This window comes from Orcinus orca, chromosome 4, assembly GCF_937001465.1.
Source record: "Orcinus orca chromosome 4, mOrcOrc1.1, whole genome shotgun sequence".
Classification (NCBI taxonomy): Eukaryota; Metazoa; Chordata; class Mammalia; order Artiodactyla; family Delphinidae; genus Orcinus; species Orcinus orca.
The window spans coordinates 56179905-56201040 of NC_064562.1; the positions used below are offsets into that span (position 1 = coordinate 56179905).

The 21136-nt window shown below is 41.8% G+C and overlaps 1 protein-coding gene across 1 annotated transcript; it reads left to right on the top strand.

The window, feature by feature from the left end:
* The first annotated feature begins 16921 nt into the window (after nucleotides 1–16921).
* Nucleotides 16922–19635, top strand: LOC125964221 (endogenous retrovirus group K member 9 Env polyprotein-like). The gene is made up of 3 exons (XM_049709046.1): nucleotides 16922–19326; nucleotides 19377–19419; nucleotides 19536–19635. Exon 1 carries the CDS (start codon nucleotides 17221–17223, stop codon nucleotides 19300–19302), a length of 2082 nt encoding a protein of 693 aa, XP_049565003.1. The 5' UTR covers nucleotides 16922–17220; the 3' UTR covers nucleotides 19303–19326; nucleotides 19377–19419; nucleotides 19536–19635.
* The last annotated feature ends 1501 nt before the right edge of the window (nucleotides 19636–21136 follow it).

The following is a 21136-nucleotide window of genomic DNA, read 5'->3' on the forward strand; positions in this document are numbered from 1 at the left end:
TTACAAGAACCTCGTTTATGGTACAAGTTCAATATCACAGAAAGCGAAAAATGGATAAAGAATTTGTGGTACTTACGTACAATGCCATATCACTCAGCAGTGAAATCTATCTCATCAGGCCCATAGCAGCATAATGAGTGGATTCAGGTACAATGATTCTAAGTGAAATAAGTCACACAGAAAAAGAAACATCATAAGATATCACTAGTACACGGAATGTAAACTTGGCTACACAGGAACTGAATTACAAAACAGAACAGGGTCTCAAATGTAGAAAACCAACTTATGCTTGCTGAAGGGGAAAGGTGAGTTGGGGTGCTGCATAAAACCAGAGATTGAAATTAGCACAGATACCGTTCCATAAGCCAAATATGTAATAGACAAGAGCTACTCCTTGCTCAACGAAGTGGACTCAACACACCATATTAAACGCCTAAGAATATATCTGACTAGTAAGAATCTTAAAACCTATGGATTTATATGTCTCCGAAAGAGAATCAAGCGTGTGTACAGCAGCATAAACGCAGCAGTGATAGGATTGGTGAGGTTCGGTGAGCAAATGCAGACCCTTTGAAGTCATATTGCATGGTACCCATTCCATGGGTCTCAACTCTCCAGGTTTACGGGATTCTTCCTTCAGCTAAAACATGCATGTGGAACCCAGAGTATGATCCACCGTGTGATCGGGAAACGTGTTCGAATGTGTCTGTTTTCGTCCCCTGGTACTCGGGTGCAACATTCCAGACGCTTTACTAACACTCTCCCCACTTGGAGAGTCAGTGCCTTTAACCTCCTGTTTGGCCCAGTTTGCAATTTCTGCGGAAAATGAACAGGAATAGGGAGAACCCATGAGAGACTAGCTGGAGGTGTCTGGACGGGCAAATTTAACTCTCATTTCCCACCAGGAAGAGGAATGAACCAAAGGCTCAGCGTGCCGTGCCGGAACCACACTAGGGCCTGAAGCAATCCTGCGGTGTTGCGGCCAGCTCACAAGAAAGCGAGTTGAAGAAAGGAGCTCAGGGGCACTGTCATTCACAAACCTGCAGAGTTATAAATGACAGCTATCGTCCAAAAATATATTGAAGTAAGTCTGCCAAGAGGACTTGAAAGCGGGGCAGAATTGCAGGAAACCGATTTCAGGAGGTAGACAGGAATTGCATGTAAAGCATAGGAAAAGAGGCAGAACGTCCACAATGATGCACTTGGCCAAAAAGGGCGTATGCGTTTTTTCCTGAATATATTCAGGAAAAAAGGCATACGCCCTTTTTGGCCAACCAAGCAATCTTGCAAAGGAAATCTGCACTACAATGAAGTCTCACTGCCCCCCCGCTCAAAAGGGCCATCTGAAAAAAGTGTAAAATCCAGAAAGGCAGGAGAGGCCGTTGAGAACTGGGAGCCTTGTCATGCTGATGGGCGGGATGTAAATTGCCAACAACCACTCTGGAGAAGTGTATGGTGTTTCCTGAAACATCTACAAAACAAAGCAACAGAGCCTAGGGCACTTCCACTTATGGTCCTATAGCTTAGGGAAATTAAAATCAAAAAGACACAGCCACCCCAAAGTTTGAGACGGCTCTGTTTACAAGAACCTCGTTTAAGGTAGAAGTTCAATATCACAGAAAGTGAAAAATGGATAAAGAAGTTGTGGTACTTATGTACAATGCAATATCAGTCAGCAATGAAATCTATGTCATCAGGCCCATAGCAGCATAATGAGTGGATTCAGGTACAATGATCCTAAATGAAATAAGTCACACAGAAAAAGAAACATCATAAGATATCACTAATACACGGAATGTAAACTTGGCTACACAGGAACTGAATTACAAAACAGAACAGGGTCTCAAATGTAGAAAACCAACTTATGCTTGCTTAAGGGGAAAGGTGAGTTGGGGTGCTGCATAAAACCAGAGACTGAAATTAGCACAGATACCGTTCCATAAGCCAAATATGTAATAGACAAGAGCTACTCCTTACTCAACGAAGTGGAATCAACACCCCTTATTAAATACCTAAGAATATACCTGACTAGTAAGAATCTTAAAACCTATGGATTTATATGTCTCCAAAAGAGAATCAAGCATCTGTACAGTGGCATAAACGCAGCAGTGATAGGATTGTTGAGGTTCGGAGAGCAAATGAAGACCCTTTGAAGTCATATTGCATGGTACCCATTCCATGGGTCTCAACTCTCCAGGTTTACGGGATTCTTCCTTCAGCTAAAACATGCATGTGGAACACAGAGTATGATCCACCGTGTGATTGGGAAACGTGTTCAAATGTGTCTCAGTTTTCGTCGCCTGGTACTCGGGTGCAACATTCCAGACGCTTTACTAACACTCTCCCCAATTGGAGAGTCAGTGCCTTTAACCTCCTGTTTGGCCCAGTTTGCAATTTCTGCGTAAGATGAACAGGAAGAGGGAGAACCAATGAGAGATTAGCTGGAGGTGTCTGGACGGGCAAATTTAACTCTCATTTCCCACCTGGAAGAGGAATTAACCAAAGGCTCATCGTGCAATGCTGGAACCACACTAGGGCCTGAAGCAATCCTACGGTGTTGCGGCCAGCTCACAAGAAAGCGAGTTGAAGAAAGGAGCTCAGGGGCACTGTCATTCACAAACCTGCAGAGTTATAAATGACAGCTATCGTCCAAAAATATTTTGAAGTAAGGCTGCCAAGAGGACTTGAAGTTGGGACAGAAATGCAGGAAACCAATTTCAGGAGGTAGACTGGAATTGCATGTAAAGCATAGGAAAAGACGCAGAACGTCCACAATGATGCACGTGGCCAAAAAGGGCGTATGCGTTTTTTCCTGAATATATTCAGGAAAAAACGCATACGCCCTTTTTGGCCATGCAAGCAATCTTGCAAAGGAAATCTGCACTACAATGAAGTCTCACTGCCCCCCGGTCACAAGGGCCATCTGAAAAAAGTGTAAAATCCAGAAAGGCAGGACAGGCCATGGAGAACTGGGAGCCTTGTTATGCTGATGGGCGGGATGTAAATTGCCAACAGCCACTCTGGAGAAGTGTATGGTGTTTCCTGAAACATCTAAAAAACAAAGCAACAGAGCCTAGGGCACTTCCACTTATGGTTCTATATCTTAGGGAAATTAAAATAAAAAAGACACAGCCACCCCAATGTTTGGGACGGCTCTGTTTACAAGAACCTCGATTACGGTACAAGTTCAATATCGCAGAAAGCGAAAAATGGATAAAGAAGTTGTGGTACTTACGTACAATGCAATATCACTCAGCAATGAAATCTATGTCATCAGGCCCGTAGCAGCATAATGAGTGGATTCAGGTACGATGATTCTAAGTGAAATAAGTCACACAGAAAAAGAAACATCATAAGATATCACTACTACACGGAATGTAAACTTGGCTACACTGGAACTGAATTACAAAACAGAACAGGGTCTCAAATGTAGAAAACCAACTTATGCTTGCTGAAGGGGAAAGGTGAGTTGGGGTGCTGCATAAAACCAGAGATTGAAATTAGCACAGATACCGTTCCATAAGCCAAATATGTAATAGACAAGAGCTACTCCTTGCTCAACGAAGTGGACTCAACAGGCCATATTAAACGCCTAAGAATATACCTGACTAGTAAGAATCTTAAAACCTATGGATTTATATGTCTCCGAAAGAGAATCAAGCGTGTGTACAGCGGCATCAGCGCAGCAGTGATGGGATTGGTGAGGTTCGGTGAGCAAATGCAGACCCTTTGAAGTCATATTGCATGGTACCCATTCCATGGGTCTCAACTCTCCAGGTTTGAGGGATTCTTCCTTCAGCTAAAACATGCATGTGTAACCCAGAGTATGATCCACCGTGTGATCGGGAAACGTGTTCAAATGTGTCTCAGCTTTTGTCCCCTGGTACTCGGGTGCAACATTCCAGACGCTTTACTAACACTCTCCCCACTTGGAGAGTCAGTGCCTTTAACCTCCTGTTTGGCCCAGTTTGCAATTTCCGCGGAAAATGAACAGGAATAGGGAGAACCCATGAGAGACTAGCTGGAGGTGTCTGGACGGGCAAATTTAACTCTCATTTCCCACCAGGAAGAGGAATTATCCAAAGGCTCAGCGTGCCATTCCGGAACCACACTAGGGCCTGAAGCAATCCTGCGGTGTTGCGGCCAGCTCACAAGAAAGCGAGTTGAAGAAAGGAGCTCAGGGGCACTCTAATTAACAAACCTGCAGAGTTATAAATGACAGCTATCGTCCAAATATATATTGAAGTAAGGCTGCCAAGAAGACTTGAAAGCAGGGCAGAATTGCAGGAAACCGATTTCAGGAGGTAGACTGGAATTGCATGTAAAGCATAGGAAAAGAGGCAGAACGTCCACAATGATGCACGTGGCCAAAAAGGGCGTATGCGTTTTTTCCTGAATATATTCAGGAAAAAACGCATCCGCAGTTTTTGGCCAACCAAGCAAGCTTGCAAAGGAAATCTGCAGTACAATGAAGTCTCACTGCACCCCGGTCAAAAGGGCCATCTGAGAAAAGTGTAAAATCCAGAAAGGCAGGACAGGCCATGGAGAACTGGAAGCCTTGTTATGCTGATGGGCGTGATGTAAATTGCCAACAGCCACTCTGGAGAAGTGTATGGTGTTTCCTAAAACATCTAAAAAACAAAGCAACAGAGCCTAGGGCACTTCCACTTATGGTCCTATAGCTTACAGAAATTAAAATCAAAAAGACACAGCCACCCCAAAGTTTGGGATGGCTCTGTTTACAAGAACCTCATTTATGGTACAAGTTCAATATGGCAGAAAGCGAAAAATGGATAAAGAAGTTGTGGTACTTACGTACAATGCAAAATCACTCAGCAATGAAATCTATGTCATCAGGCCCATAGCAGCATAATGAGTGGATTCAGGTACGATGATTCTAAGTGAAATAAGTCACACAGAAAAAGAAACATCATAAGATATCACTAATACACGGAATGTAAACTTGGCTACACAGGAACTGAATTACAAAACAGAACAGGGTCTCAAACGTAGAACACCAACTTATGCTTGCTTAAAGGGAAAGGTGAGTTGGGGTGCTGCATAAAACCAGAGATTGAAATTAGCACAGATACCGTTCCATAAGCCAAATATGTAATAGACAAGAGCTACTCCTTGCTCAACAAAGTGGACTCAACACCCCATATTAAACGCCTAAGAATATACCTGACTAGTAAGAATCTTAAAACCTATGGACTTATATGTCTCTGAAAGAGAATCAAGCGTGTGTACAGCGGCATAAACGAAGCAGTGATAGAATTGGTGAGGTTCGGTGAGCAAATGCAGACCCTTTGAAGTCACATTGCATGGTACCCATTCCATGGGTCTCAACTCTCCAGGTTTAAGGGATTCTTCCTTCAGCTAAAACATGCATGTGGAACCCAGAGTATGATCCACCGTGTGATCGGGAAACTTGTTCAAATGTGTCTCAGTTTTCGTCCCCTGGAACTCGGGTGCAACATTCCAGACGCTTTACTAACACTCTCCTCACTTGGAGAGTCAGTACCTTTAACCTCCTGTTTGGCCCAGTTTGCAAATTCTGCGGAAAATGAACAGGAATAGGGAGAACCAATGAGAGACTAGCTGGAGGTGTCTGGACGGGCAAATTTAACTCTCATTTCCCACCAGGAAGAGGAATTAACAAAGTCTCAGCGTGCCGTTCCGGAACCACACTAGGGTCTGAAGCAATCCTGCGGTGTTGCGGCCAACTCACAAGAAAGCGAGTTGAAGAAAGGAGCTCAGGGGCACTGTAATTCACAAACCTGCAGAGTTATAAATGACAGCTATCGTCCAAAGATATATTGAAGTAAGGCAGCCAAGAGGACTTGGAAGCAGGGAAGAATTGCAGGAAAGCGATTTCAGGAGGTAGACTGGAATTTCATTTAAAGCATAGGAAAAGAGGCAGAACATCCACAATGATGCACTTGGCCAAAAAGGGCGTATGCCTTTTTTCATGAATATATTCAGGAAAAAACGCATACGCACTTTTTGGCCAACCAAGTAAGCTTGCAAAGAAAATGTGCACTATAATGAAGTATCACTTCCCCTGGTTCAAAAGGGCCATCTGAAAAAAGTGTAAAATCCAGAAAGGCAGGACAGGCCATGGAGAACTGGGAGCCTTGTTATGCTGATGGGCGGGATGTAAATTGCCAACAGCCACTCTGGAGAAGTGTATGGTTTTTCCTGAAACATCTAAAAAACAAAGCAACAGAGGCTAGGGCACTTCCACTTATGGTCCTATCGCTTACAGAAATTAAAATCAAAAAGACACAGCCACCCCAAAGTTTGGGACAGCTCTGTTTACAAGAACCTCGTTTACGGTACAAGTTCAATATCGCAGAAAGCGAAAAATGGATAAAGAAGTTGTGGTACTTACGTACAATGCAATATCACTCTGCAATGTAATCTATGTCATCAGGCCCATAGCAGCATAATGAGTGGATTCAGGTACGATGATTCTAAGTGAAATAAGTCACACAGAAAAAGAAACATCATAAGATATCACTAATACTTGGAATGTAAACTTGGCTACACAGGAACTGAATTACAAAACAGAAAAGGGTCTCAAATGTAGAACACCAACTTATGCTTGCTGAAGGGGAAAGGTGAGTTGGGGTGCTGCATAAAACCAGAGATTGAAATTAGCACAGATACCGTTCCATTAGCCAAATATGTAATAGACAATAGCTACTCCTTGCTCAACGAAGTGAACTCAACACCTCATATTAAACGCCTAAGAATATACCTGACTAGTAAGAATATTAAAACCTATGGATTTATATGTCTCAAAAGGGAATCAAGCGTGTGTACAGCGGCATAAACGCAGCAGTGATAGGATTGGTGAGGATCGGTGAGCAAATGCAGACACTTTGAAGTCATAATGCATGGTACCCATTCCATGGGTCTCAAATCTCCAGGTTTAAGGGATTCTTCCTTCAGCTAAAACATGCATGTGGAACCCAGAGTATGATCCACCGTGTGATCGGGAAACGTGTTCAAATGTGTCTCAGTTTTTGTCCCCTGGTACTCGGGTGCAACATTCCAGATGCTTTACTAACACTCTCCCCACTTGGAGAGTCAGTGCCTTTAACCTCCTGTTTGGCCCAGTTTGCAATTTCTGTGGAAAATGAACAGGAATAGGGAGAACTAATGAGAGACTAGCTGGAGGTGTCTGGACGGGCAAATTTAACTCTCATTTCCCAATAGGAAGAGGAATTAACCAAAGGCCCAGCATGCCATGCCGGAACCACACTAGGGCCTGAAGCAATCCTGCGGTGTTGCGGCCAGCTCACAAGAAAGCGAGTTGAAGAAAGGAGCTCAGGGGCACTGTCATTCACAAACCTGCAGAGTTATAAATGACAGCTATCGTCCAAAAATATATTGAAGTAACGCTGCCAAGAGGACTTTAAAGCGGGGCAGAATTGCAGGAAACCGATTTCAGGAGGTAGACTGGAATTGCATGTAAAGCATAGGAAAAGAGGCAGAACATCCAGAAAGATGCACGTGGCCAAAAAGGGCGTATGCATTTTTTCCTGAATATTCAGGAAAAAACGCATACGCCCTTTTTGGCCACCCAAGCAAGCTTGCAAAGGAAATCTGCTCTACAATGATGTTCCACGGCCCACCGGTCAAAAGGGCCATCTGAAAAAAGTGTAAAATCCAGAAAGGCAGGACAGGCCATGGAGAACTGGGAGCCTTGTTATGCTGATGGGCGGGATGTAAATTGCCAACAGCCACTCTGGAGAAGTGTATGGTGGTTCCTGAAACATCCAAAAAACAAAGCAACAGAGCCTAGGGCACTTCCACTTATGGTCCTATAGCTTAGGGAAATTAAAATCAAAAAGACACAGCCACCCGAATGTTTGGGACGGCTCTGTTTACAAGAACCTCGTGTATGGTACAAGTTCAATATCATAGAAAGCGAAAAATGGATAAAGAAATTGTGATACTTACGTACAATGCAATATCACTCAGCAATGAAATCTATGTATCAGGCCCATAGCAGCATAATGAGAGGATTCAGATACAATGATTTTAAGTGAAATAACTCACACAGAAAAAGAAACATCATAAGATATCACTAATACACGGAATGTAAACTTGGCTACAAGGAACTGAATTACAAAACAGAAAATGGTCTCAGATGTAGAAAACCATCTTATGCTTGCTTAAGGGGAAAGGTGAGGTGGGGTGCTGCATAAAACCAGAGATTGAAATTAGCACAGATACCGTTCCATAAGCCAAATATGTAATAGACAAGAGCTACGCCTTGCTCAATGAAGTGGACACAACACCCCACATTAAACGCCTAAGAATATACCTGACTAGTAAGAATCTTAAAACCTATGGATTTATATGTCTCCAAAAGAGAAACAAGCATGTGTACAGCGGCATAAACGCAGCAGTGATAGGATTGGTGAGAATCGGTGAGCAAATGCAGACCCTTTGAAGTCATATTGCATGGTACCCATTCCATGGGTATCAACGCTCCAGGTTTAAGGGATTCTTCCTTCAGCTAAAACATGCATGTGGAACCCAGAGTATGATCCACCATGTGATCGGGAAACGTGTTCAAATGTGTCTCAGTTTTCGTCCCCTGGTACTCGGGTGCAATATTCCAGGCGCTTTACTAACACTCTCCCCACTTGGAGAGTCAGTGCCTTTAACCTCCTGTTTGGCCCAGTTTGCAATTTCTGCGGAAAATGAACAGGAATAGGGAGATCCCATGAGAGACTAGCTGGAGGTGTCTGGACGGGCAAATTTAACTCTCATTTCCCACCAGGAAGTGGAATTAACCAAAGGCTCAGCGTGCCATGCGGGAACCACACTAGGGCCTGAAGCAATCCTGCGGCGTTGCGGCCAGCTCACAAGAAAGCGAGTTGAAGAAAGGAGCTCAGGGGCACTGTAATTCACAAACCTGCAGAGTTATAAATGACAGCTATCGTCCAAAAATATATTGAAGTAAGGCTGCCAAGAGGACTTGAATGTGGGGCAGAATTGCAAGAAACCGATTTCAGGAGGTAGACTGGAATGGCATGTAAAGCATAGGAAAAGAGGCAGAACGTCCACAATGATGCACTTGGCCAAAAAGGGCGTATGCGTTTTTTCCTGAATATATTCAGGAAAAAACGCATACGCCCTTTTTGGCCAACCAAGCAAGCTTGCAAAGGAAATCTGCACTACAATGAAGTCTCACTGCCCCCTGGTCAAAAGGAGCATTTGAAAAAAGTGTAAAATCCAGAAAGGCAGGACAGGCCATGGAGAACTGGGAGCCTTGTTATGCTGATGGTTGGGATGTAAATTACCAACAGCCACTCTGGAGAAGTGTATGGTGTTTCCTGAAACATCTAAAAAACAAATCAACAGAGCCTAGGGCACTTCCACTTATGGTCCTATAGCTTAGGGAAATTAATATAAAAAGACACAGGCACCCCAAAGTTTGGGATGGCTCTGTTTACAAGAACCTCATTTACGGTACAAGTTCAATATCACAGAAAGCGAAAAATGGATAAAGAAGTTGTGGTACATACGTACAATGCAATATCACTCAGCAATGAAATCTATGTCATCAGGCCCGTAGCAGCATAATGAGTGGATTCAGGTACGATGATTCTAAGTGAAATAAGTCACACAGAAAAAGAAACATCATAAGATATCACTACTACACGGAATGTAAACTTGGCTACAAGGAACTAAATTACAAAACAGAACAGGGTCTCATATGTAGAAAACCAACTTATGCTTGCTGAAGGGGAAAGGTGAGTTGGGGTGCTGCATAAAACCAGAGATTGAAATTAGCACAGATACCGTTCCATAAGCCAAATATGTAATAGAAAAGAGCTACTCCTTGCTGAACGAAGTGGACTGATCACTGTCGGGAGCCACATAGGAAGTGCCTTTGAGTCTCAGCACGGACGAGACCCTTAGTGTCAGCAAAGCTGGTGCTGTCGGGTACAAATATGGAGAGGCAAAGTTCTCCTCTGCAAAGCTGATGCTGTCAGACATAAATATGGAAAAGCAAAGCTCTCGTTTGCAAAGCTTCCTGAACACAGGGTGTCCTGCAACGGCCCCTCTTGCCCTTTTGCCAAGAGGCGCTCTCTTCTCACAATCTCCTTGCCCAGGGCTGGTGCCTGGGCTTTCCTGCCCACACTGAGGTTGAGGCCTCCTGGTGGCTGGTGCCGTGCAATTGGTCTCTCTTGCCCAGTGCTGTAAGCTGGGCCCTCTCTGGAGGAGAAACCTGGGTTCCCGAAGACATGTGATCAGAGCCGGGGCCCCGCCAGTTGGCGAGGGAATCCCAGGGCAGGTGCTGGGCGTGGAGGCCACGGGGGCATAGGCTACCAAGGTGACAGAGAACTGACCTTCTCTGGGGGCGCTGCACCTCGCTCACTCGCACACCTCACATCTCCCTGCTTGGCCCCGGAGGATGGCTGGTTAGCCAGAGACGGGTAAGATTCCTCAGGGAAGGAACAACCTAAGACAGGCACAGTCGCAGAGGGGCCATCAGGAGAGAACTTGGGGGCCAACAGAGGTGGGGCATAGACCCTCACCCCCCAACTTTGCAGGAGCCTGAACCCTCACCCCTTTTGATGGAGGTCTCTTGTCCCCATGGCTGCTTCGCTTCCCACGCCCAGCTCAGATGGGAACCCAGGTAGCAGACAAGAGACCTGGCCAATGGCAACTGCTCTCCCGCCGCAGCAGGGCTTTGTTTCCCATTTTCTCCGTGGACCACAACTTTCCTCTGTGTGGAAGCAAAGCTTTGCTCTGTGTGATTCCCCATGTTTTCCCCTGCCTTTACCTAAGGTGATTTTTGTTATTGGTGTTGGGAAAAATGTATAGTTTTAATGCAGGGGTTTAAGAAAAACCCCAAGTTAGGGTAAAAACCAAGAGAAGAATTGTAGCTACTTCGGCTTTTTTAATGATTATATTTGAAAGTTTTATTCCCAGGCCAGGGCATTGGACTTGGGGAAATACAATGTTGGGAACATTTCTGCAGCAGCTTTTGATTTTAAAAGAAAAATTACAAGAGTTATGGCCTCCCAGTGGAGTTATAAACATGTTGGGAAATACCTGGGTATGGTGGCATGCAACAATGGGTTTAATCAATGAATTCATGGTACAATGCCCGCTCCCATGGTTTTTTAGAAGTATAAAAAAATAATGTGTATTGTTTTGATTATTATGGTGGGGTTAGGAAATTTGTAGATGAAATGTTGTATGATTATTTTTAATCACTAACAGAATAATATGTTTAAGTTTATGGCTTGATCAAGCAGAATGTGCAGGTACAAGAACACCTTAATCTTCTGAGAAGAATGAGGAAAACGCAGACAGAGTTCCTGACGTAGATGTGACCAAGATGTACCTAATCACAGGGGATGAAAGAGACTGGAGGCAATAAGAAGATTACTTAACTTATTTAACCTGCTGATGTAAATTACTTTTGTTTTATGATTTATGAAGGGAACTTTTTGTGGCATGAGAACTGGATTGTTAAGATTGAAAGTGAGATTGCCTTATAGTATAAATGCCTTGGAATCATGAGAATAAATTTGGCAGATCCTTGCATCCTCTGAGGTGTCTTGTGTTCTGTCCACGCCGACTCCGTCTCCCCTTTCGGTGAAACCTGTTCAGCTGGGGCTGGTCCTCGGCAAGTGGCGCCCGAACAGGGACCTGAAGGGGTAAGTATTATTTTTTTCAGACGGATAGGAGTCTCACCGTAGGGTGCTGCAGACCCCCAGTTAGGAATACTGGTTAGGAAGGTGAGTAAGGCGGTGTCAAGATGGGACACGCTGAGTCCAAAGAGAGGCTCTTATTTATTGATATAGTTAAACATATGATAAATGGAAGAGGAATTAAGGTAACTAGTAAGCAACTAACTCAGTTTTTTCAGTTTGTACAGGAACAATGCCCATGGTTTCCAGAACAGGGAACAGTTAATATAGAAACCTGGCAAAAGGTGGGACAAACTTTGCAAATATATTACAGTCATTTTGGACCTGAGAAGGTTCCAGTAGATACTTTTACTTTATGGAACCTTATTAGAGAGAGCATTGCTCCTTTGCCTGAAGGTCAAAAGAATCCATATAAAAATCCTGTAGAAGTAATGGATGAATGTACTCCGTTACTTTCTCCAAAAACATCAAAAGAAACTGAGGTTATGGCTGCAGCTTTAAAAGATTGTAACCTCAAGGATGATGATTCAGAGGAGGAAATTGACTCACCTATTGATAATAAGTCTAATTTGTTAAAGAATCCTCCTTTTGATGATGAATTGCCTCCTGCAGATCAGGATGATTTAGATGCTGCTGCATATGATTATGAAAGAAGGAAGTATGAACCCTATGGTGCTTTTTCAAAGCACGAAATTAAGAAAAATAGGCCTAATTTACAGGATAAGCGCCCTTTGGGTCATTTACCGACCGCCCCACCGACACCTTTAAGTTCTTCATTTCTCCCTTTAAAGAGATTAGGACATTCAACTTTAAATGTTAAGGGCCTACCACCTCCACCGCCTTTAAAGGCTAGGGGCCCACCACCTTCGCCACCTTTTAATAAAAGCCAAGGCAAATATAAAAAGCATAGGAGAATAAAAGGTGACGATGATGATTATGCTTTTGCCGCCTGTTTTCCAGTCATTTATGAGGATGGTTTTGATGATGATGATGATGTATATTGGGAACCTTTGCCTCTAAAACTTTTAAAAGAACTTAAAAAGGCCTGTGTAGATTATGGACCGTTGGCGCCTTATACTATGACTCTTATAGATGCCTTGGCAAATAGATGGATGACTCCATATGACTGGATTCAGGTTGCAAAGGCCTGTTTATCTGGAGGACAATATTTGCTTTGGAAAACAGAATATAAAAAATGGGTGGCTAAGCAACATGCTTTAAATAAGAAATGGGATAAATTTGATATTACTAAAGATATGTTGTTGGGCCAGGGAGAATATGATACAACCCAACAGCAGATGCATATGGGAAAGGAGGCCTTATGGCAAGTAACTACGTGTGCAGTGAATGCCTGGAAGTCTTTGCTTTTGACTCCAGGAAAAGCCTCCGCTTTAACAGATTTAAGACAAAAGCCTGAGGAGCCATATGAGGATTTTGTTTCTCGCTTGCTAACCGAGATAAAAAGAGTAATAACCGATGAGGATGCAGCTAACATGTTGGCAAAACAACTAGCCTTTGAAAATGCCAATCCTGTTTGCCAGAACCTGATTCGCCCTATTAGAAAAACTGGAAGTATTTCAGATTTCATTAAACAATGTTCTGACGTTGGTCCCTCTTATATACAAGGGATTGCTTTGGCAGCCGCCCTAAAGGGAGAAACACTTCCTCAATGTATGATGAATATGGTTCAAAAAACAAAAAACCCTAAGGGACCAAAAGAAAATAATTGCTTTGCTTGTGGAGGCGCAGGTCATTTTAGTAGGGAATGTCCTAATAAAAATATACCTCCACCAGGTCCTGTTAGAATGATATCTCCTGGTAATGTTGGGGTTCCAAAGACTCCTTGCCAAAGATGTGGGAAAGGAAATCATTGGACTAAATTGTGTAGAAGTAAATATCACAAGGACGGACACATTCTTCCCCCTAATGAGGTTTCTGCAATACCTCAGGCTGGCGCGCAGATGCCAATATTTCCTGCACCTGTTTTTCCAAATGCGTCTGCTGGAAATAATTCGGGAAACTTATTTCGGGCCCGACCCCGGGCCCAACAAACAATAGGGGCAATTCACCAGACGCTCAATCCCTTTCTTCCCTCAGGGGAATCGATGAATTGTTCAGGGCCACCCCAGGCAGCGCAGGATTGGACCTCTGTGCCACCTCCGCAACAATACTAACTCCTGACTCTCCAGTCGTAAAAATACCAACTGGGATTAAAGGTCCATTGCCCCCAGGAATAATGGGTTTAATTATTGGTCGAAGTTCAACTTCTTTATCTGGCCTAACAGTGTTGCCTGGAGTTATTGATTCTGATTATACAGGAGAAATTCACATAATGGTGGCTCCCTCTAATAAAACACAACAAATTTATGTAGGACAAAGAATAGCACAGTTGTTATTGTTACCATATTATAAAACAGGAAAGAATGTTGTTCAGGAAGCAAGAAATGAGAAAGGATTTGGCTCCAGCGATATGGTATTTTGGATTCAAGAAATTACTAGAAATAGGCCTTTAAAAACTTTAAAAATTAATGGAAAGAATATTCAGGGACTGTTAGATACTGGTGCAGATTCTTCCTGCATAGCGGGAAAAGATTGGCCTAGCAGTTGGCCTACCCAGCATGCTGACAATATGTTAGTAGGTTTAGGAACTGCTCCAGCAGTAGCTAAGAGTTCCCAGATTTTAAATTGGGAGAATACTGCCAATAAACAAGCAGGCTCCTTTTGTCCCTATGTAATACCTGGCCTGCCAATGTCCATTTGGGGAAGAGACATACTTATGCAGATGGGAATGCTCTTGTATAGTCCAGATGACTGGGTCTCCTCACAAATGTTAAAAATGGGATATGACCCAGATAAAGGTTTAGAAAAAAATCAGGAGGGAAGATTATATCCTGTGGTTGCTGAGCCCAAAAATGATAAACATGGAGTGGGCTATCCAAATTTATAACGGGGGCCATTGTTTTAAAAGCAGCTGACCCTATAGTGTGGCTTTCAGAGGAACCTGTGTGGGTGGAACAATGGCCCCTAACTTCTGAGAAATTAACAGCTGCAGAAGAATTAGTGGAACAGCAATTATTGGCAGGACATATTGAACCCTCTAACAGCCCTTGGAATACTCCTATATTTGTTATAAAGAAAAAATCAGGAAAATGGAGACTATTACAAGATCTTAGAGCAATAAATAAAACCATGGAAACAATGGGGGCTTTACAGCCTGGACTTCCCTCTCCAGTAGCCATCCCTGAAAATTATGCTATTATAGTTATAGATTTGCAAGATTGCTTTTTCACGATCCCCTTACATAAGGAGGACAGAAAAAGATTTGCATTTAGTGTACCCTCTCCTAATTTTATCAGACCATATCAGAGGTATCAGTGGAAAGTTTTACCGCAGGGTATGAAAAATAGCCCTACCTTATGTCAGAAATATGTAGACCAGGCCATATGTAATATAAGACAGAAATATAAAGAAATATATTTAATACATTATATGGATGATATATTATTGGCCCATAAGGATAAGGCCTACTTACATCAGGCATTGCAGGATATGATGGAAGCTTTACAGGAGTATGGATTAAAAGTTGCTCCAGAAAAAATTCAAACTGAACCTCCTTATAATTATTTGGGCAGATTAATACAGGAATTTTCCATTCAGCATATACCTTTTCAGTTAAGAACTGATCATTTGGTTACTTTAAATGATTTTCAAAAGTTTTTAGGAGATATAAATTGGATAAGGCCTTTGTTAAAAATTACTACTGTGGAATTAAAACCTTTGTTTTTGATATTACAAGGAGATTCTAACCCCTTATCCCCTAGAGAGTTAACTGCAGAAGGAAAACTAGCCATAGAAAAAATAGAAAAAGCTTTAAAAAATGTTTTTATCAAAAGATTGGATTATACCAAACCTTGGGATTTAATTATTTTAAGGACTCCAGTTATTCCTACAGGATTATTATGGCAAAATGGACCACTAGAATGGATACATTTGGCTGCTAGTCCAAAAAAGATTGTTGCCTCATACCCTTTTATGGTTAGTTTATTAATTATTAAAGGTAGAAAGAGAAGTAGAGAGTTATTTGGAAAAGATATGGATAATATAATTATACCTTATAATAAAGATCAATTAGAGGCCTTGCTGTTGTTAGAAGATTCATTAGGAATAGCCCTGGCCTCATTTAGAGGTCAAATTTTATTTCATTTGCCTAAAAGTGTATTGCTACAGTTTTTTAAGGAACATATGGTGGTTTTTCCTACATATTATAAGATGAAACCTTTGGAAGAGGCCATATTAGTATTTACTGATGGATCCTCCTTAGGGAGGGCAGCCTATATTATTAATAATGAAAAGAAAATATTAAATACAGAAAATTGCTCAGCACAGCAATTAGAAATTATGGCAGTTATAGAAGTGATGAAATTAACCAGGGATAAGAAAATTAATTTATATACTGATTCCTTATATATAGTTAAATTATTTCCAGCAATAGAAACAGCAGCCTTTTCTGAGAATAAGAGTACAATAATTAAGTTACTTAAGAGATTACAAAAAAGTATATGGGAAAGAACACAGCCTTATTATATAGGCCATATTAGAGCTCACTCTGGATTGCCAGGGCCTTTAGCAGAAGGCAATGCCTCTGCTGATGCCCTGACTAAAATTTTCATAGTAGATGAAAATAAAGTACAAGAAGCAATAAAATCTCATCAGCTGCATCATCAAAATGCTAATGCCTTAAGATATCAGTTTAGCCTATCCAGGGAAGCGGCAAGGGAAATAGTAAAAAATTGCTCTGTGTGCCCTACACAAACTAATGTACCTCAGCAAGGAGTAAATCCTCGAGGTTTGCGAGCTAATGATCTGTGGCAAATGGATGTGACTCATGTGCCTAGTTTTGGAAAGCTGTCCTATGTACATGTTTGTGTGGATACCTTTTCACATGTAATTGTAGCCTCAGCTAGAACTGGAGAGGCCTTTAAGGATGTGTGCCAACACTTGATGTTTTGCTTTAGTTATTTGGGAATTCCCCGAAAGTTAAAAACTGATAATGGCCCTGCTTATGTTTCTAAGTCTTTTCAGCAATTATGCCAACAGTTTGGCATAGCCCATAGTACAGGAATTCCTTATAATCCACAAGGACAAGCTATAATTGAAAGAACCAATCAGGTATTAAAAAATATGATTTATAAATTGCAAAATGGAGATTTAAAATATTTTTCTCCTCATCATTTACTTAATCATTCCATGTTTGTATTAAATTATTTAAATATGAATGATAAAGAGAAAACTCCTATGATGAGACATTGGGAGATAAATGAAGAAAATGTGAAACCAAGGGTATTATGGAAGGATGTTTTAACAGGAAAATGGAATGGGCCAGATACATTATTAACTAGTGGTAGAGGATATGCTTGTATTTTTCCCCAGAATTTTGATTCACCAATTTGGATTCCTGATCGATTAATTAGACACCCTGAGGTGGGGAATTTATTAAAGCGTCTTTCAGAAAAGAAAATCTACTGCCGAGATGGCGGAACCGCAGTCACAGAAAGTGGGTCCTCCGATGACACAGCTGTCGCTTGAATCATCTTGCGATAAGGAGGTACAAACTTCTCCAAAAATTTTGGAGAAGAAGTTTCGTTCACGAAAAAGAAAGTATACTGCCTCCACCGTTGAAGCGGCTCCAATTACATGGGGAGCAATTAAAAAGCTTTGTCTGAATGCTGAAAATGCTATGAATGCTCAAGGAGTGCCTTTGACGACTGCTAATTTTTTTGTGGCTATGCTTAGCTTGCTTTCGGTTCAGGTAAGTGCCAACGGTACGTACTGGGCTTATTTTCCAGATCCTCCTATTTTACATACATGTACATGGAAAGATTCTAATATTCCAGTAACTTCCTCATTTCCTGAATTAACCGATGGTAGTCGAGGAGTACAGGGCTATAAACAATTTGTAGTTAATTTTAATTATTCATTTACAGGTCAGACTGATTTTCCTCCAATATGCTTTTTTCTTGATTCAGGGTTAATAGGAAATAGTCAAATAAAAAATGGGTGTTTGTCAGTAGTTGATGCAGGATTTTTGACAGATTCCCCTAAAAGGCCCCCTAAAGAGCCAGTAGGAAGAGATAAAACCACAAGATATTTATGGTCATTGTTAGGGAAAGTTGTAGGACAAAATCAAGTTTTTGTTAATAAATCTTTGCCTAAAGTTGTTCATCCTTTTAAATATGATGATTGTGATGAGGCTGTAGGGGAAGCTACAAATGAATGGATTTGGATAAATATTAAAACTGGATATCCTTCATGGATATATTGTATGTATAATAAAGAGAATAAAATATCCATTCCTGGAACTAAATATTATATTTCAGATTGGAATAGTAATTTTCCTGAAGGAGATTTTAGAACATATTTAAAGTTAGGCTTGCTATACCCATGGAATGATTCCTATATTCCCCGTCCATTGAAGGTAAATAGATGGAATAGTCATGGATGGGTGGCTCCTATTTATACTTTTGTTTATGAAAATAAAACCTATTATCAATCTCAGTTATGGAGATTGCCCTTAACCACTCGTAAAATAACGCTAATTAGAGCTACTACCCATGTGGAAGAGTATTATGTTCAAACCTGTGTGTTATCTCCATATTCCTTATTGCTTTCTAATGATAGTGAAAAGTTGCAGATTATGCAGTATAATATGAGGTTTTATATTACTTGTCAGCAATGTATATTAACCACTTGCATTGTTCCTGAAATGAATGTATCAACCATAATGGTGTTAAAAAGACCAGCTTATATTGTGCTGCCAGTAGCGCTTAATGAATCTTGGTATACAGATATAGGGGCGGAAATTATAAGACAGGTTGGAGAGCTCATACGGCCAAAAAGATTTGTAGCTACTTTGATTTTGGGAATTTCCGCCTTAATAGGAATATTAAGCTCTTTTACTGTCGCAACATATGCTTTAGTGAAGGAAGTGCAAACAGCACAATATGCTAATGATTTATCAAAAAATATATCCTTGGCTTTAGCAACCCAGGAAGCAATAGATAGAAAGTTAGAAACTAAAGTTGATGCCCTTGAAGAAGCAGTTTTACATATTGGTCAAGAACTTGCTGCTTTAAAAATTCGCTTATCTTTAACATGCCATAAAAAATATTCTTGGATATGTGTTACTCCTTTAAAAGTAAATTATTCTGAATATTCTTGGGAACAAATTCAAATGCATATTTTAAATGTATGGAATTCTAGTGATATGGGAATTGATTTGGAACATTTACATAAACAAATTCATGATATTGCGGCCTCTCAATATGATATAAATCCCTCTAAAGCTGCTACAGAATTTTTACAAAATTTACAAAGTTATTTTAAAAATAATTCCTTTATGCATATTTTAATAAATTATGGGGCTGCCGGAGTGGTTATAATTTTGCTTCTTATTTCTTTTCCAGTCATTATCCGATTAATTCAAACTGCCCTTCGAAGTGTATACAGAACCAAAGTGGAATTACATACTGCCTTTTTAAAAAATAAAAAAGGGGGAGAAGTCGGGAGCCACATAGGAAGTGCCTTTGAGTCTCAGCACGGACGAGACCCTTAGTGTCAGCAAAGCTGGTGCTGTCGGGTACAAATATGGAGAGGCAAAGTTCTCCTCTGCAAAGCTGATGCTGTCAGACATAAATATGGAAAAGCAAAGCTCTCGTTTGCAAAGCTTCCTGAACACAGGGTGTCCTGCAACGGCCCCTCTTGCCCTTTTGCCAAGAGGCGCTCTCTTCTCACAATCTCCTTGCCCAGGGCTGGTGCCTGGGCTTTCCTGCCCACACTGAGGTTGAGGCCTCCTGGTGGCTGGTGCCGTGCAATTGGTCTCTCTTGCCCAGTGCTGTAAGCTGGGCCCTCTCTGGAGGAGAAACCTGGGTTCCCGAAGACATGTGATCAGAGCCGGGGCCCCGCCAGTTGGCGAGGGAATCCCAGGGCAGGTGCTGGGCGTGGAGGCCACGGGGGCATAGGCTACCAAGGTGACAGAGAACTGACCTTCTCTGGGGGCGCTGCACCTCGCTCACTTGCACACCTCACATCTCCCTGCTTGGCCCCGGAGGATGGCTGGTTAGCCAGAGACGGGTAAGATTCCTCAGGGAAGGAACAACCTAAGACAGGCACAGTCACAGAGGGGCCATCAGGAGAGAACTTGGGGGCCAACAGAGGTGGGGCATAGACCCTCACCCCCCAACTTTGCAGGAGCCTGAACCCTCACCCCTTTTGATGGAGGTCTCTTGTCCCCATGGCTGCTTCGCTTCCCACGCCCAGCTCAGATGGGAACCCAGGTAGCAGACAAGAGACCTGGCCAATGGCAACTGCTCTCCCGCCGCAGCAGGGCTTTGTTTCCCATTTTCTCCGTGGACCACAACTTTCCTCTGTGTGGAAGCAAAGCTTTGCTCTGTGTGATTCCCCATGTTTTCCCCTGCCTTTACCTAAGGTGATTTTTGTTATTGGTGTTGGGAAAAATGTATAGTTTTAATGCAGGGGTTTAAGAAAAACCCCAAGTTAGGGTAAAAACCAAGAGAAGAATTGTAGCTACTTCGGCTTTTTTAATGATTATATTTGAAAGTTTTATTCCCAGGCCAGGGCATTGGACTTGGGGAAATACAATGGTGGGAACATTTCTGCAGCAGCTTTTGATTTTAAAAGAAAAATTACAAGAGTTATGGCCTCCCAGTGGAGTTATAAACATGTTGGGAAATACCTGGGTATGGTGGCATGCAACAATGGGTTTAATCAATGAATTCATGGTACAATGCCCGCTCCAATGGTTTTTTAGAAGTATAAAAAAATAATGTGTATTGTTTTGATTATTATGGTGGGGTTAGGAAATTTGTAGATGAAATGTTGTATGATTATTTTTAATCACTAACAGAATAATATGTTTAAGTTTATGGCTTGATCAAGCAGAATGTGCAGGTACAAGAACACCTTAATCTTCTGAGAAGAATGAGGAAAACGCAGACAGAGTTCCTGACGTAGATGTGACCAAGATGTACCTAATCACAGGGGATGAAAGAGACTGGAGGCAATAAGAAGATTACTTAACTTATTTAACCTGCTGATGTAAATTACTTTTGTTTTATGATTTATGAAGGGAACTTTTTGTGGCATGAGAACTGGATTGTTAAGATTGAAAGTGAGATTGCCTTATAGTATAAATGCCTTGGAATCATGAGAATAAATTTGGCAGATCCTTGCATCCTCTGAGGTGTCTTGTGTTCTGTCCACGCCGACTCCGTCTCCCCTTTCGGTGAAACCTGTTCAGCTGGGGCTGGTCCTCGGCAGATCACTCCATATTAAAGGCCTAAGAATACACCTGACTAGTAAGAATTTTAAAACCTATGGATTTATATGTCTCCGAAAGAGAATCAAGCGTGTGTACAACGGCATTAACG